This window comes from Lutjanus erythropterus, chromosome 11, assembly GCF_056507025.1.
Source record: "Lutjanus erythropterus isolate fLutEry1 chromosome 11, fLutEry1.hap2, whole genome shotgun sequence".
Lineage (NCBI taxonomy): Eukaryota > Metazoa > Chordata > Actinopteri > Lutjaniformes > Lutjanidae > Lutjanus > Lutjanus erythropterus.
Window position 1 is genome coordinate 35,485,103 of NC_139327.1, and position 18,956 is coordinate 35,504,058.

General features: G+C 40.5%; 1 protein-coding gene across 2 annotated transcripts in view; it reads left to right on the top strand.

Annotated features, from left to right (window-relative positions):
* The window catches only part of tmem132e (transmembrane protein 132E), a 519,725-nt gene that overhangs the window by 338,483 nt on the left and 162,286 nt on the right, over window positions 1-18,956 (top strand). Inside the window, exons 1-2 of one of the 2 annotated variants that reach the window (XM_084730027.1) lie at window positions 10,528-11,200; window positions 11,865-12,831. In XM_084730027.1, the coding sequence (XP_084586153.1) occupies window positions 11,122-11,200; window positions 11,865-12,831 (1,046 nt within the window). In that variant the 5' untranslated portion in view covers window positions 10,528-11,121. Of the gene's footprint in view, window positions 1-10,527; window positions 11,201-11,864; window positions 12,832-18,956 lie in introns of those variants that run through there. The other variant, XM_084730028.1, reaches the window with a different exon arrangement.

Consider the following 18,956-nt stretch of genomic DNA (forward strand, 5'->3'; position numbering starts at 1 on the left):
GCCTCAGATCGTATTGAGGCACAGATCATGCTGCCTCGAGGCATTTGCATCCTTTCATCAATACCCTACTAATGCATGCAGTGGCTGTGCCTACAAGGCTCCATTTGGCAGCGGAGAAACAGAAGGCAGGGGCCATGTTGGATGCCTCAGCAAGCCGAGCCACACACTAACTACACATAGTAAACATCTGCAGCTTCGTAGGTCAACTCTAGTGTGTGATTATGGTTGCAGGGCACCCCACTCTCACAAAAGTTCAGCTTTCTGGTACTTGTTGTGGTTGTTGGTGAGTCCCACGCCAGCTGAATTTGAATTTAAAAGCTCCTTTGTCGACCTCTTCAGCTTCCAAATGTATTCAGAAAACGGTGCGAGTTTTAAGATGTAAGGCCTTCATCTGGGGCCACCAGCAGTAATGAAGAGAAACAGAAACCAGGCACAAAAGCAAAAACAAAAAAAAGAGAGAAGATGAAACATAATCCTGAAAATGCAAAGTCATAAAACTAACAAAGGTTCACTCACAGGATGAAGTCCCTGCAGATGGTCCAGCATATAAGAGTAGAAACTTCAGGATTTATGTTAGAAATATGGAAACATTTCTCCCACATTTCTTGAGTTGTGAAATCAACCACAGTAGAGACCTAGACTGGACTGTTTTCGTAATCCAGCTCCTGCTAGGTTTCTTTCAGTCATTCATTTGTTCATTTCCTTTCATTTATTTACTCAAGATCATGATCACATGGTATGGAGCACAAACAGTACAATAGTGAAATGGAAGCACAGTGACGTAGCTGAAATACAACAGATGTCACGTAAAAAAAGGAAAGACATTCTTTAAAAAAAAGCACCTAGTTTACAAATAACTTTTGGCTTATCTGACAATAATAACAACATTAATTTAAACATATATGGACGATTTAAATAACATAGGAAGAGATGATTGTCATTACAAATCTATTTACATCTTACAATAACCTGAGGAGTTCTGGTGTGCCTTTACTTTTGGTATTTGTCTCTAGTTTGAATTCTATATAATGATGTCATATTTCAGAGCTCACTTTACCACTTTTGCATTAACAGTTTTTTTTCAACCAGTTGATTTTTTTCGATTTTTGTGTGACCCAGAGGTGAGACAAACCACAGAGCCATCCAGTATCTGCTTAAGCTGCAAGACCCGGCGCATAGACAGTTGTGTTATGCAGGCTGAGCAAATATGTTATTCGACTGAGGTTACATTATTTGACCTCACTCCAGTAGCCAATCATTCTTCTCTTAACTGCAGCACAGAGTGAGTATCTTCCCAGTCCCCTCCAGTGGTTCCCAAACTGGGGGGGCGTGGAGCCGCTGCAGGGCGGGTCGTAGAAGACCTGGGGAGAAATAAAGAATGAAACAAAGCTGAATGAATATGATCTATGTAAAATTCAACTTTGGGGTATTGCATGTTGTCCTTTTAACTTTTAGGGTTTTCTTCAGAAATTTAAGGTGTAGTTTTTCCAGTAACTCTTCAAACCTCCGCTCTTCACATGCATACAAGATAACCTGTGCAACTGACTTCTCAAAAAGATCTAATGTGATATCTATCAATTTTTCTATATTTACAAAAGATGGCCAACATAGCATAACTTAAACTAAAGACATAAGCAAACTTAAGTTAGTTTATATCTGCATATCCACCAAAAACTATTACTGTAGTTGCTTGATTAACATCTAATTTCTGGTTCTCATGGACTTAACACATTACCCTCACCGCCTGCTCCCACAGTGTGTGTGTTCCAGACCACCTGCTCCAGTAAGAATTACATCAGGTCCCATGGGATCCCAGTGCAGTCCTCGACACCAGTAAAAATCAAAATTTAATTATTGTCGTGAGGTCGCACGGTGCTGACCTTTTAAAACAGTCTATGTAAAAATTCCATTACCCCGCAACCATAATGTGACAATGACAAATCTGTTTCCTGTGATGGATAATACAAGTCACAGATCTTCCCACCATGCTGAAATGAACGGAAACTAACGGCTGCTTGAAACAGCAGGAAAAACATCCAAAAATCCTAAACTGTAGAGCATGCATTTAATTTGTAGTTAGGCGCTAAAACCTTCAACCACACTGATATGGTACGTTATGATTAAAGTTAAGTCCAGCGACAACCATATAACATGATTTAAATATGAAATGATGTGCTTTCATGCATCAGGGCTTGTAAAATCTTTCATGAGAAGACTGAAGAAAAATCACTGATGATTGAGAGCAGGGAAACATTTATTTATTTCAATGTGTCATGCATTAGTCTTAAAGCCTAAGTTCACTGAAAAAGATTTGAGAAATCCTGTGGCAAAGCCTCAGATCATTATTAAGAAGGTTCAGTGTGCGTTTTAGTTTCATCGACAGGCACCGACTTCAGCCTAGCATGACTCACACTGACTCTCATGATCAAAACATGGAAGGAGGAAGAAAGAAAGAAAGGGAGAGGGTGGGTGATGGTGTTTTGTATGTCTTCAAAGACATCTTGAAACATGTATCATCTTTTTCTGTTCAATACTTCCTTTCAGAGCCTGGCTTCTGACTAATTGGTTGGTAAATATTTGATGTCAAACAGTTGTGTTGGTATCTATTCTGCTCACCACGAAGAACGACGTAACTGATAGATGCATAGCTGGTCTTTAATCAGAGGACTACATTATATCTACACCAGTTGTTGCTCCACTGGACCAGATACGGGAGACCGATAATATAAATTATGGATGATTTTATGAGTGCATATAAAGGATCAATGATGAAATGTTCCATTTCCCACTGATGGTGTCACAGTGGTTATATATCCTTCCTTTTTAATCTGCAAATTATGCCTCATTAGGGCTGCACTGTGAATTAAATGTGGAAATACACTGCTCTTATCAGCCTAAATTACAAAGTGAGACTTTAACAGAGAAAACATTCTTCTTCCATTAATTAAGACCCTGTAGGTTCACCAAATTACATTCTTGTGTGAGACATTTCTTGGCCACAGGAAGCTATTGATTGAAAATTGAGGGCGAGTTTCGAACTGTCTCCTAAACCCCACGTGGGGATCGCTTCATCAAGAGGAAGTTGGACTCGCCAGTCTCAGATCATTAACCCTTCAGTTCCTTCTGTTATCCCTTTGTATCGAGCATCACAGAGCAGTTAAAGCCGAGTTTCCCAGAGGGGCTTCAGAGCCCAGAGATAGAATATCTTCTAGAAAGTTAATTTCATGACTCATGTTTTCTCAAAACGCTTTCCTGTGAGACTAGTGATGCTGTTGCATACATACCAATAGACTCTACATACAGATACATATGGTCATGTGTAAAAACAGTACTTGGCACAAGAAGGATTAAATGCTGATTAGTTGTAAAGGCCAAACAATGTTCGTGGATAAATAGGAGTTTGAATATTAATAAGGGATATCCATAAGGGATTTGTTTTTAAAGAGGTACTGCTCACTTCTGGCCATACATAAACTGAAAAGACATATTGGAGACCAGTTCTGTTATACACAAATCTAATAGATCCTCTGGTTGTTGCATTTTTCGACTGTAAACGTGATAAATGAGAAATCTTTCGGAAAACACTTCAAACTAACTTCAGGCTTTACTTCTCCAAGTTGCATCCGCTGCTGGTGGACATTTCATGATACGTCCGCCGTTGTAGGGAGGCAGCAGGCACATTGAAGCTGTGGACAACAGCCTTAACTGGCCTCTCTCTCTCCCTCTCTCTCTCTTTCTATGTGTTTCTGCTCCTTTGGGATGTCGGCTGCACATGATGTGATTACTGACATGCTCATTCAAATCTGTTTAATCTGACGGAAATTTGCGAGAGCTGTGCCCGTGCTTCAGGGGACATTATGTATAATGTAGTAAAATGTATGATAAATAGTCTGTACAATGGCTGATTTACTCTAAATCAACTAAATGTTCTGATTGCATGCAAACCCATGGACTGGACAAACCCTCCCCACTGTGACTGAAATCTGAATGCAATTTCCCTATGCATATATATCATGAAAACCGATGAGATGATAGATGAGAGATAATCCAGCTGCAGTCCGTTTGTAAAGGTAATCCAGGTCTGACTGAGATGGAAATAGACATTCCTCAGAGAGGGGCAAAAATAGGACTCCACCAGTGTTTCAAGTGCTAATACAGCCTTCATCCCCAGGCTAACGTGTCTTTTCATCTACGCTTTGTGTTGCATTCATAGCTAATTGAATGATAATGTGAACCATTTTAGATTTTGGGCCTTTATTTGCATACGAGCCTCAGCAAAAGTGGAATCTGAATAAAGAACGCTGAAATTAAAAGTGGACAAGAAAAAGTGCTTTAATTGTGTTTGTTAAGTGTAATCTCACACTGTAATATAGTGTGATAAGTAAGTAGTAAGTGTTTCGTTGAGAGACTTGAGAGGTTTTATTTCACTGCTCCAAATGTAATAGCAGTATAGTGATACTCACAGTAAGAGAAGAGGGGGAATGAAGGCTAAGATAAAGATCGATAGGGAAACCCTCGGCGCTGGAACATTAGTGATGCTGGAAGGATGCTCCATCTCTCTCTAAACCCTCTCAACAATTTTTCCTGACCTTTTACTTGAAGAGACGTTTATGCACTCCTCTTTCTCAAGATCAAATGTCTGACCTCCTCGTGACATCCTCTCTATATATTTCCCCTTGACTTGGCAGCCGGCTTTTATGTTAGACAGCTTTTGTATGGGCAGCAAGACATACAGTTAAGTGTTTCATTTAACTGTGGGGCAAAGCTTTTTCGCCTCAGTCTCCCAAATGCTGTAGAGTTTAAACAGTGGCACAGCAATAGATACTTCCAGATCCTTCTAAATATGAATAAACAGCACAGTTGGTGTAAATTAGGAAGATGGTTGTGTTTAAGTGGATCATTTGGGTTGAGAGCAAGGAACCTGAAAAAGAAGAAAGGGTCATTATGTCACTGGTGCCACACTTGAAAGCTCTCAGTGCAATTAAAGTAGCGTTGAATGGGCAGACAACTTCTTCATCTCTCCCCTCTCGGTTTCAGAGGTGATCAGTCTAAGTGATGGCGGTGCCGGTACTTTGTATTATTTGTGCTGTTCTTTAGCTAATGTTTCATGCATTTTCAAAGTATATTTGGTTTGATTAATATGGTATTTCATTAATTTATTTGCATGCAAATTATGTTGAAGGAGCAATATGTAGAAATTGCGCGTCTAAAAATGAGAACTACAGTACAAATAGCAAGTAAACTGTATATTAAATATACGATCTATGGTTGAATTGAGTTTTTCAACTTCTTTTTTTTCAAGTTAAGCCTGTTATCCTAAAAATAAAGAGCCACTGCTCTGGAAATTCACGCTCTGAGGTTGCAGTTCAGTGGCTGCTTGTCTCACCGCCTGCCAGACTCCATTAACATTTTGTTCAATTTAACCGTTATAAACACCTTCTCCTTCTAAAAGATTATTAATGATTTCTGACGACTCATAAACAGACACTCACTCATTCAGCAAATATTCTGCATTAATGTTAACTCTAATTAATGTGAACCGGGCAAACTAAAACAGTTATTCCAGCCCTTGCCTTAACCTCAACATTAAGCCTATAGGAGACATCCGTAGCTTCAACAGATATGTTTTTTTGTGTTTTACAGATAAGAGGAAACCTCACATCTAATTGTTTTGGTGATAACTGATTTACAAAGATGAAAATTTTACTCCTTTTACTGCTGGCACAGCTGCAAATATGACTAGATTTCCATACAGATTTTCAAATTGACCATTATAATTTTATACTGGAAATATGTACAACCGAATAGTATTAAATTATATTAACATTTAGATGGACTAAATGATGTCCAGTTACAAAAATCTGCTCACATGGACGTCTGTGTTCTGATATCAGTGTAACTTATCTTGCTTAAATGGGCTTACAAGGCAGACTGTCAATTTGTGTGATACCAAATATGCAAATAATAGGAAAATTTAATCATCTGAGCAAAAAAAGCAAGTTTTTAAGGAGTCCCAGTAACATCCATTATTCCAGGAATATATGCTTGCCAGGCTCAGATACTTTAATCCATAGAGTTTTGCTGAATTTACTTTCAGCACAAGTTAACCTCGAGTTTTACAAGTTTTAACCTCCTGCTTTTTGTGAGAATGAGGACAGATTTGTTGCACAGAAGCTTTCCTGCATTATCCTCTGAGAAGAAAAGCTTGTTGCGGATGTACTTCAAAGTTAATCTAGTTCTAAAACACACACACACAAAAGAAAACTCCAATAAGTGGATTGATGATTAAATTCTCCACTGGAATAAATCAGCAGTATTGTGGTTGGAATCATTTGCTCTTTTATTTTTTTTTCTTCTGTAAAGCGTCTGTCTTTGCAGACTGTTATTGGCAGAGCAGTAGAAGTAGAATAGCACCGCCTCAGCCTCAAAGTGGCCCAATACTTTCATTAATTGACATCAGACAAAGTAATCTGATGAATACAAAGTGCCCTTAGACTAGACTCCCCCGCATTCCCCTGACTCACACACACACACACACACACACACACACACTCACAAACACACAGAGCAGATGTTTCACGTAATGGGAGCACAACAGGAAGAGAATTCAATTCAATTTGGCCTGAGGTCTAATAGGACATCAAGTGGAAGAGGAAGGCGATAGGGTTTCACACTGGAAGCCCATCTGTGTCCATGCTCCCCTTCAAACCCACCTACCCATTGATGTCAGACTGAAATGAGACGAGAACACCCTGATGCATCGTACGCTGTAATCACCTTCTCGAATGACACCGCAACGCCTCGGGGTTGAGAGCAAGGGGCAAGGATTTGTTTTGTTTGATGGCGCTCAATGCTTGTATTGTCATTTTACAGTTTCATTGCATTTAAAAGGGGATTAGCAGACTCCTGGGCCGTAGTCAGGTGACCTTCAGGCACAACATGAGGTTCACTCTCAGATCATGTGTCTGTTGGAATGCTCCATGTGCAGAATAACAGAAACCCATACTTTAGTAATCGTAGGTAAGGATGGGATGATAATGTCGTCATAATTATGAAGTGTAATTTATTTTTCAAACTCAAAATATCTTCAGACTAATAAAATATGCAGTCATTAGTGAAAAACTTTGGTTTTGATTGGCAGACTGACTGCACATGACTCTAGGTCTGGACCGCTCACAGATTGTGTTTGTATCTGAAAGAAAATTCAATATATGAGAAAAACAAGTTCTCTTAAATCACCTGTACACACATGGTCAGCCTGTCCAGTACAATACCTTCATTTAGGATGTTGTAGTGGAGCAGCTCTCTGTAAGGTGTAGGCACAACAGTCTCTGATTGGTCCAAACTGGGTTAGCGTGGCTCTTATCTGCTCACCTCCACCTGTCCTGGGGTGGTGCGTGTTGGTGCGTCTGCCTGATCTGGCTGGGTGGTCGAAAGATGTGTGCTTTCCTGATCATCTCAGGGTGTCAATGCCTATGAGTGTATTCATGTCATAGGTGATGCATGTTTTAACAATAAAGCTGAAAAACTAGCAGATTAAAATAAAAATGTGGCAAAGTTTGGCTACAAGCCACAGCATCTGCAGGCGCTGCAGAATTCTGTTGATCGATCATTTTTCAAGTGAAAATGTCAAACGTTCGCTGGTTCCAGCCTCTTAAATGTGAGGATTTGCTGCATTCCTTTGTCATTTCTGACAGTAAATGAAGGGTTTGGGTTTTGGACTGTTGGTTTGATAAAAGAAGCAAATTGAAAACATCACTTTAGTCTCTAGTCTCTATTGTGATGAGTATTTCACACAACGTCTGGGCATTTTATGGGCTAAAGGATAAACTGTGAAAATAATCGGCTGATTAGTAGAATTGCAAGTTGCAGCCCTGCTCAAATGTGTGTTTGCATTTAGATTTAAAGTGCTTGTGGAAATCTCACCTAATTTGTTTAAAGCATTAGTATCGAGTCTTATAAAATATATGAAAATGTGCAAAGTGGTCACAGACAAAGTCAGCAACACCATGCAATTAAAAACACATCTCTGTGACCACTAGAGTATAAAATGTTTTGACCGCATTGGTAGGATTTACATCTTATTTAAATAAATAAAGATTATATCAAGCCAGGGTAATTGTACAAAATACTAGTATCACAGTTTCTCTGTGATGAGAGATTTTCTCTCTTTGAATCTGAGTTGTTTTTGTATATTTTACCAATTTCCTCAGGTAATTGCTTCACATTGTCAAAATCCAACTCCTTAACTCTCTGTTCCTGCTCCTGCTGTACCCTGTTTGAGTCGGTCCAACAGCTAGATTATATTGCACATCACTGATGACACAAACAGTCGTGCATTGTGTTGTTATTGGCCTGCACACGCTCAAGTAATGTCAGCAAGCTGTTTGCAGGCACAGTTTTACCTTAAGTTCCCTGATGTGGCCCTACAGCCTCCTTGTGTTTAAATGAACAGATGCAGGAAAGAGAAGCAGTCAACAGTACCGAGTCAGAAGCGAAACTGCTTTAAAAACAAAATTACCATTAAAAACAGCAGCGAGCTGGAAACCATTTTGTTTTGGGCTGTTTGGCCAGCAGCAGGTGCTTGTGGAACACATGGAGACGCATTCCTTTTAAGAGCCTTGCTCAAAGACACCTCAACAGTAGTTTTCGAGGAAGGAAGCGAGGGGAAAATGTTAACATTCAGTTTTAAAAGTCCCAGCAGGTCTTGGGATTCAAGGCTTCTCTGAGCTCCAGGCTAGTGCTGCCTCAAGACATAGACAGGGATCGAGCAAAGAGGTCTGTAATGCTGTTCAAATATCTACTTTCTTCTTAAACACAGCAATAAAATCATATCTGTAAACCTTTAAGGGGAAAAGATGGCTCTTCGATGTTAGTATTTGCAGCCAAGCTAGGTTTGTATCCTGGCTGTACTTTATTTTACAGTACACTAGTAAGACACAACATGTTGTACTTTGTATCAAATTAGACAAAAACTAGAAAATGTCTGTTCTTTATTGGACAGTATTTGACCCTTTATTAGAACCTTATTAGATGCAATTAGGGGCACATTACAACAGAACTGTACTGTAAACTTTAGCGAAATCACATATCTGGTACTTGAGACACACACCTTTGGTTGGTTCTATATAGTTGGCCGAGTAGCTAAGACCAATACTTCTTTAATCAAATCATTTTATCTGCCAACAGTCTTACAGTAAGTCTGTGCAGTCACCCACAGAAAAAAAAATCATCTACCTCTATAATTTTGGCTCTTACTTGGTAGAGCTGGTTCACATATTATTTTTTAAATGAGGAAGCAAAAAACAGGTGATTTCACTTTAGTTTACAGTACAGTTCTGTCGTAACGTGTCCTGCTTACCCTCTAATAAAGAGTCTAACAGGAAGTAGCTGTAAATTGCCCCAAATTGCCTTCTAATAAAGTCTAAGAAAGGGTCTAAACAGTAGGAAATAATACACTTTGAATTAGAAATAATGTTTTTTATGAGACAGTATTAGACTCTTTAGTAGGATTAATGAGAGGGCAATTAGAGACACATTACAAAAGTACTGCACTGTAAACCAAAGTGCAACCTATATTGTTACATGTGAGGCTCATATTCTATCCTTTCCTGAGGCTAAGACTGGTACATGTTTTTATAATGCTGTCATGTGACCGGTAAAATATACAGTAACGGTGGGAGATTTGAACGGTGGCTGTGCATTTGGTGCCAGAAGAGTGAAGCAGATGGCGCTCTGGTGGAGGAGCCCTCAAGGAAGTTTGTAGAGTGCTGTGCATATTTGTCGCTTATATTGTTGATCGAGGCGAGAGCACCGCTTCTTCCCAAACACACACACACACTCACACACAAACAAGCACACACATTCCTGTGAGGTAGAGAGCTTTTAGTCGATAAAGACTAGACAGCCTCTAAGTAGCTCCTCTCATCATTATAGTACCTCCAGCCTTCTCTATGGCTACCACTGCTCATTTGTAAGTGCGGGATGTTTCCCCGGCTGTGGCTTCATCTTTTGTTGCCCCCACTGTTTGCCATTCAGTTTATGGGGCCCACACACACACACACACACACACACACACACAAGTGCACACACATCCATGGATCCCCCTCTCTTTTATTATGGGAATTCCAGGCACATGTGAGCGAAGCAGGGAGGCAGTCTAGATACCCCTCCCCCCTCCGGCCGGTATCCCCTCATTCTCATGGATTTCTCATGGGGCTCAAGCAGACGAAACGGGGGAGGAGGAGGTGGGAGGGAAAGGAGGAGAAGGAGGAGGAGGAGAAGGGAAGGAGAGCTAGGCTAATTCATCAATAATCTTTACCTAATCCCTCCCTTCTCCCCTTCTCCTTCTCACTCTCGTACTCTCTCCCTCTCTGCCTGGAGGCATTCAAGCAATACATCCATCCCCCGCCCCACCTCTCACACACACACACACACTCACACAGCCCTTATACACACTCTTGCATGCACACACATAAGAGTCTGCCTGAACACGTCCAGAGGGAGAGGATGAATCGAGCTGGAGAGTGTTATTTCTTTCGCCTCCATGTGTGTGCCGGTGTGTGTGGTGTGAGTCGAGTCCTCTGAGGGCTGTGTGTCTTAGCTCTGACCGGGAGCTAAAATGGTGATTATAGACTAGAGACTAGGTGTGGCAAGATGGGGCGGCGTCAAAGGCTTTGTCTATAGTTCCCGTACAGCCCACCAACCGGGAGGAGGCTCTGCCTGTCTATCAGAGTCTGTCCTGGAGCCATGCACAGTCTGGGATTGAAAGAGCTGCTGCGTGGGGCTGAACCACTCTTAAACCAAGACCTAAGCCACGGGGAATTAGACAAGCACAAGTTCAAGAAGCTCGGTGGAACATTTGTAGGGAGCAACGACAGGAACGTGGCCAAGTGAAGAGCTGCTGGAGCTATTGCTGTTTTCTTTTTTCGACCTAATTTATTCTTCTTTTTGCAACTCATGACAAAGATTTTCTAAAGAGAAACCAAAAAGGAAGGCAAACTTCTGTGGAGTGCCCGCTGAGTAACACAATCTTTTGAAGAGGGTTCCCTTTCAAAAAAAGATCCTCTTGATTTTTTCAGATTTAAAGGATGCGATTTCAATGATAATACTACTTGGAATATGGGACTTTTAATCTATGATTTGGACCATGGGGACAGGCAACTATGTTTTTGTGCTCGGCTCTGGGTAATTTTGATAAGTATGTCACATTTATTCTGCTTGTTCTGTAATGATTTTGCCCTACTTTGATTTCACTGTAGTAACTTAGGTGTTAAGCGGTGTTGATTTGTTTTTCTCAACAAGTGCAGTGTAGTATGTTGGATTGCATTTTAAACACTATCCAAACACAAGTGTCTTGTTTTATTCTGTAACTTTAAGTTACCTTCATGCCCCTTGTGAGTTTGTGTCTGTCAATTTTAAAATGTTTTATAGAGTTTTGTCTGTTTACCACTTCAAATTGTTGAATAGCCACAATAGCCACACTGATTGAATGCGCTGTTGCATCCCTGATAAAGCTCATGTGTCGTGCACCCTGACAATGCGAACAACATGTTTTATTGGACAGCCTGTGCTCTGGATGCTTGACACGTATTGACCAGTTATCATCTGATTAGTGTGTGCTGACCTTACACCCTTTTCCTCTCTACGGCTGACTGAGTAGAGCAGACCTCCGTGACTTCCTGCTTATACCTCATTCACTGTTTGGTTCACTGACTCCTCCTCTTTGTCTCTTTCTCACAAATTTTAACTCGTTTTTTTTTTTACTCTTAACTGTTACTGTCTTTTCTGTTGTGTGTAAAAAAAAAAAAGATGAGGTGTTTTTAAAGATTGAACCCCTCTTCTTCTTCTTCTTCTCTTCACAGCTCTTGCAGGTAAAATTCCTCCAACCAGCTCAGATGCTCTCCTCAGTTCCTCAGCGATGACAGCCAGTCCTTCACCACCCAATGTGTACCTTCCCGCCAACTTCAAATTGTCCAATGCACAACTGGCTTTCTTTTTGCGGGAGGCTCAGATCACAGGACAAACAGTTGGCGGTGGCAGTAAGAGCAGCAGCAGTCCCAGCACTGGACACCCGCTGCAGCGCTCTGAGAGTTTCGTGGTTTTCCAGACAAAGGACCTACCTGCCATCAACATAAGCTTTGGGCCTTTTGCCCGGGACCAGGCCGTGTCCAAGGAGTTACTCCAGCCAGCCAGTCCGCTGGATATTCCCGGCCAGCTGACAGTCAACTGGAAGGTGCGGGCTTTCATTGTCCAGGCGCGGGTCTTCTCCAACAACCCCACCGTCCAGGTGTTTTTCTACATCGCCGGCCGTGACTGGGATGACTTCAAGGCTCAGGACAAGCTGCCCTGCGTCCGTCTGCATGCCTTCCGGGATGTCCGTGAAATTAAAACCTCCTGTCGCATGAAAGGCAACCTGGCGCAGTGCTTGGCCCAACTGGAGCTCCCTCCGTCCTGGTTTAACACCAATGTGGCCCCACTGGGTCGGAGGAAAGGTTCCAGTGACGGGCTCTTGGATGGGCTAACCAGTGAGACCCTCCAGGCTGAGCTCTACTACACGCTCCATGGGCCTAATGTGGATGGGGAGTGCAGTGAGGGCTCGGGTCACAGGGGTGGTGGTATTTCCAGGGGAGAACCTCTGTCACAGCACCCCCTGCTGCGCATCGGCAGCATCAGCCTGTACCAGGCCAGTCAGGAGCAGCTGCTGGTGGACAAACAGTTAGATAAGAACATGTTCCTCAGGTTGCCTGAGAAGCCCCTGAAGCCTGGAGAGACTCTCAAAATCTTCCTCTACTTGATGCCCAACTCCACTGTCGAGCAGTTCACCCTCAAGTAAGTCTCCTTTAAAACACACACTGATGGCAGACCGTCTGTGAAGTGGTTGCCTCCAGATTCATTCTGTTTCCATCCTGAATGTCACATTTAATGTGTTCACATTTCACACATTTACCCTTTGGAAAAAAAAAAGTGTGATCAAGTTGTTTACATGCACAGCAGAAGCTCATTCTGCGAATTTCCTGTTTCCATGCAATCATGAACACAAGAATTATTGATGAATAGATTATTTGCCTGCTCCCTGGTAGAGCTCAGCCAACATTACTCATTTCCCTCCCATCATAAACTGCAGTCTTATATCTCCCTTTATAATTATGCCCACATATAATCGTCTGCAATTTGTCCAAGGTTTTGGCTTAAGGCAGTAAGGCTGCATGTAAACAAAACTCTGCAGTGTGGATGCTGCATCTTGTGAAGCCCCCGGTGGACAGGCTTATAAGAAAAATAGGATTCACATGTCCAAATAGCCCTCTATTAATGGAGCAATTATCCCAGTGCTGTCTGTCTTTATTCTAGTCTTGATAATAAAGCAGCATAATTAGATCATGGTTTTACATAACCTCAAAATTAATCTTAGTGTTTTATGATAGTGTAAGATCATGGTGTGCGTGTAAGTGTGGCCAATTTCAATCCATGCTAGATTCTCTCTCTTGGGATTTCCTGCACATGTGTTGCAACGCCATTTATGTTCATTTTAGGTCTAAAGAGCCAAATGAGCATGTAATCACATATTTCATCCTTCTCATTAATTTCTCCCTCACTAAGCCGAGTGATGTGCCAGCAGTAATTAAATGCAGGTAAGATAAAGAGGAGAAGACAGGGTTAAAATGTAGCAGCACTGTACGGTTCACCTTTTGAAGTGGTGGCTTAACAACCAGAGATTTCTTTTTTCTTTTTTGTTTGAATAATTTGAAGTGAGCCACTGCTCAAAGCAGTCTGCGTTTAAGGCACAAGGCCTGTGCTGTTTGACCAGGTAATGGTTGTGGATGAAATAGTGGAATACCTTGTTTTAATACACTGTGGTATTTCATCCTCATGCAGTTTTACTATACAAGAGAACACACTGAATCCACGATGTGGGCAACAATATTATCATTGACTGTCTTTATCATATTTTTTTACACACCCCAGATGTCTATCTACAAGTGATGCCTGCAGCAACATATTGCATGTTTCCTCATCACAACATCAATAACTGGTGCTCATTATCTAAAGAACATTCACACTGCTTGTAATGAAGAGTTGGCCTTTCTCACACGCCACTTGAAGGATATTTCATGTGCATGAAAATGCATGTAGTACTTACTTCAACAAAAACTCACAGAAATCAATAAACTCTATTCTCATGACTATATATTCTATAATAGAATCTACCATTAGCGTACCCATAATTAACTATGAAATAGCATTTAATATATTAAACTGATTTCTGTGGAGCTGGGATAAAAGAAGATTGATTTAAAATACATGCAATTTGTTCTCATTTTCCCAGTGCATTTCAAATGTCTTCATTTTATTAGCATATAAATGGCAAAAGCCCATCAAACTAAAATAATAAAACGTTATCAGAGCACATACTGTCAATCCAAGAGCAATCAGAATCTCCTAAAGTGTTTTAGTTAGTTTTATCAGTCTAGTTCTGATGTTGAACCAGGCGTACATCTAGTTTGATTTTCTGTATTTCCCTGCGTAGTATGACTCACCGCGACTCCAAAAAGGGGAGCGACTTCAGTAGTGTGGAACTGGTTTGCTCACCAAAGATCAAAAACAAAAATGATGGTAGAGTAAGAAGATTGTAAAAACAAAGGAGAGACTAAATTCCAACGAGGAGATAATTTTCAGTGTTTTTTTTTTTCTTCATATTGTCAAGAAATTTGTTATCATAGAATTCCCTGTAATATCTTGATATTAGTTTAGGGCCACATCGCCCAGCCCAGTACCAGGCACTTTATTTGTTATCACCTCCATCAAGCTTCCAAGTGAAGTGAGCTGATACTAAATATTGACATGAAAACACTGCAGAGGGTGAACTGCAAAAGGGAAAAGGTGAGCAGTGAAGCATCTCAGCAGCATCTCGAGACTAAAGTACCCATTGGTGTGTTGTTTCCAGATTGCTGGAATAGTGTCACTGTGACGATCATCTCTACTGTTGTTGAATGAGTACTACCTGCAGTGGGAAAACCAAGCAGAAGACCCAAAAGCCAGTCGAGCCGTACCAAGTAGTGGAAACATGGCTTTGCATACTGTAGATCTCTATGATGTAATACCATCAGTTCAGGGCAAAAATGAGCTGAGGGCCCTGATTGAACCCCCTATTACTTCCACTGTAATCAACTATCAATATGATCACTCTTTTAGCTCCGTTTTTGGTCTCTACCAACCACAGAGGGAAATATATCAGGTGCTTTAGCTGCTAAATGTTCCACTATGTTTACCAGTTAGGCTCTAACTGTGTCTGTCTGCTGTCTGGTGCTGAGCAGGTTGTGTACAGAGGGTTTTAGAGCATTTTTGCTAAAAACAGCTGCCTGCTGTGACCGTCAATGACGTTAACAGACCAGAGTGAGCCAAAACGCATAAGTTGTAGGTCAGATAGCTAAACAATGAACTGAAACTTCTTATTAAGTTATATAAAGCTCAGGAGAGCTGCAGATTTGGGTGATAATTATCTGTATTATTTAAAAAACTGATTATAGCAGCTATGGTGCTCATCAGGTCTGCTGGAATACTACCTGCCCGTGGTAGTAATATGAAATGAAAAAGTTTCTATTAAAGGTTTAAAAGGAGATTTTGATACTATTTTTGGCTATCCATTTGGAAAGTGTTGTATTTTCTGTATTTTAGACACACTTTCTCACTCCTCCCACAACACAGCCATCTCAGACTTTCAGTTTTTAAAAAAATCCTATTTTCTCAGAGCATCAACATTTATCTTTGAATTCTCTGTTGTTAGAATTGTCTCAGAAGAACCAGAATGGCTATTCCAGTAAATAATATTTGCCAATGTTAAATTGTGAGTTTGACCCCGCTGCCTATGGAAATAGAGCTGAGGGAGCATGAGGCTCAGCTCGGCTCTCCGGTCTCTGCACTTCTTTCCTCTCCTCAGCTGTCAACACAGTATTCAGGGTTAGAGAATAAATGATTATTTGCACTTGATAAAGCTTGAGGAAAGTACGTTTCTCTCTGCTTGTAGGCGTGAAGGGAGCAGGAAGAATAGAAATGCTGACTACTGACTGACTAACTCAGTAACAATGATGAAACACACTGTAAATATGATTGTTGTAACCTTTACTGAGTCTCGTACAGATCTAAATTTAGAGAGATGTTGTGAGATATTCATTAAGCTTCAATAACTCATTAAGCTCCAACAGAAAACCAGTATCATCTCTCCCTGCAGAAATGGTTTATAAATAGTAATTCTCCTTCTATCATAACTGGAAAGACTCTAAAGGTTATGACCCGAGCAAATCAATCTATTCTAATCAACAATGTTCAATGGGTGCATTGAGACACTTTTTGCATTACCTACTTTTCCACCTGAAAGATTTGGTTACGTTCCACCTCATGAAACATATCATAATATTTTACTATCATATCCTTTGGGAAATTATAGTAGCTTACAAAGAATCAAGCTTATTGCCAAGTAGTTGCACACATACAAGGAAATTGCCTTAGTGTTGTGGTGCATGACAATAAACATAATAGGTATAAAAAAAATATAAAGAAAGATAAAAAAAAAAAAAAAAAGCAAGCACTGCAAGCGAAGAAGAATAAATGGAAACTGGAAAACTGGCAATAAAATATAGGAAAAAAAGGATGAAAATATGTTAAATATTTTATTGAAATGAAAGATCTGTACAGTTTTGTGCAGAAATATGTGACATGTTCTCCAGGAAGTGTGCAAAAGTTCACAGTATGCAGTATAAGAATGTTTGAAATATGCAAGATAGTACTCCAAAGAAGGCAGGAGCCTAAAACTAATCCTTTGATATGAAATGTTGATTTTTATGCTTATGTTTTCGAGTTGTCTGTCACATTCTTGTGAGCGCAATTTACCAGCAACATCTTGAGGGAATTTCTTCAAATATGGTACAAATGTCCACATGGACTCAAGGATGAACTGATTGAATTTGGTGGTCAGGGGTCAAGGTCACTGTGACATCACATCCATCCTGGTCTTGTGTGTGTAATACCTCAGGAAGACCTTGAGAGAATTTCATTATATCTGACACAGATGTCTGTGGATTCAAGGATTAGATTGATTAGAATGTTTTCCCCGTCAAGTCTAAAAATGCAGCGCTGATTTGTGTTTCCATTACCACTTTAATTGGGCGGAGCCACACTGAGCTGCGTGAGCCAGACCCGAGATAGACTTACTGTGGACTGAGGCCAAAGCAAGTCTTAACCACCTCCAAGTTGGCTGCGGTGATGTCTCGCCCACCATGGTCAACCCGTGATGACCACCTTGTCTCTACCTATATGTTGTGATACTCAGTTCTTGTCTGTGCAGGAAATCAGAGAGAAAGACGTTTTTAAAAGTCTCTTTATGTTCAGCTCTCAGGACTTTTGTACCTCCTAACTGAATCTCTATGCTTTGAAATTTAGTTTCCCTCTTGTGTTCCTGTTTGTACATCAGGTATCTGGATTATTTTACCGTTTCCATATTCACTCTCAGCTGTGTAGAAGTTGTGTTAAGTTTCTGCTGAACCCCGATAAATACATTTTCCGATTGTGCTGCGTTAATAAATATAATAAAAGCATTTAAATAACAAAATAACAGGGGACTTTTATTGTGAAGAATTTATGGAAATGGCGTGTTTACCCCAGAGATGTATGTGAACGATTTATCCACCTCTCAACTCGAGCTGTGTCGCGCTCACCTTCAGTTAAAAGACACACCTTCAAGCAGGTGTGTTGTAATGGAAATGCAAACCCCTGCACTGCTGGGCGGACGTGCCGAATCAAACCGAGTCAAGCTGGTCCCGCTCAGGTGTACGGAAAAGGGGTACATATCTGAAGCATTGTGGTCCGCCACAAGCTCATTGGTTTTGCTGATGTTGAGCTTCAGTGATTGTCATCGTAGCGGGTGATGAAGCTCTCTCTCAGCACTCCTCTGTAAAAATAGTCTCTAAGTGAGGACTGCATGTTTCTTACTGGAATAATATATGTCAAAATAATGATGACGACCATAAATTACACTTAATACATTTTATTAAATTCCTTCAAAGTCTTCGCCACATATATTATATGAGACAGATGTGGTTTTAGCTGCAGCTTGACTGGTTGGCAGAAACAACTGCAAGGAAGTAATTTGAGTTTAAAACCAGAATAATTTACTGACTTTTTTTTTGGTACAAGTCGCGTCTCTGTAATTTCATGAATAATCAACAAATGAAGCAGTCGTCTTGACTGTGAAATGATGTGATTACATCTGTTATGTGCAAAACAACCTCAGAATGCATTCATCGGCCAATCAGAATTCAGATGATGGACAGCCGCAGTATAATCGGTCTCATTTATTTTGAAAAGAAGAACAAACAGCTTTTGAAAAGCTCACATTGAGCCGTTTCACACTAGTTGATGTAATTTGTTGTCCTGGGGGAAGCTGAAATTGGAAATTAATTTGCTAATTAAAGGAAAGATCTGTAATATATATGCTGTAATAAATCATAAAATGACCATGATATGTTATCAAAGATCAAGGAAACACGTTAAGTTGAAATACTTGATTTTCTGACGTCAGTGCTACAGCCACGGTGTCCCCCTTTGATATTTCTATTTCAGGCCAGAACAACTGTTTTTGTTTGCCCCTTTTCACTTAATATTTAAAGTCCTTCTGCTTCGCTGTTTGTACTGTGGGACTCATTTTCACATGAGTATTTTCTACATACTGTTTCTTTGATGCTATGGATTTGTTTTTGTGTGTATTTATCCTCACCGCCCTCCTTCTTGTAGCCAGACTGGAGTGTTAACCATTCATTATCAAAGGCCCAACCCCCACGAATCCCAAATGTTTGTCCTGACGCCGTCAGAGCAACATTTACACTCCTTAACACTCCCTCTCTGTAAAATGTATGATCTAGTGTCAGTCATAATATCCCGTTCCCACAAAGTGCTCCATAACA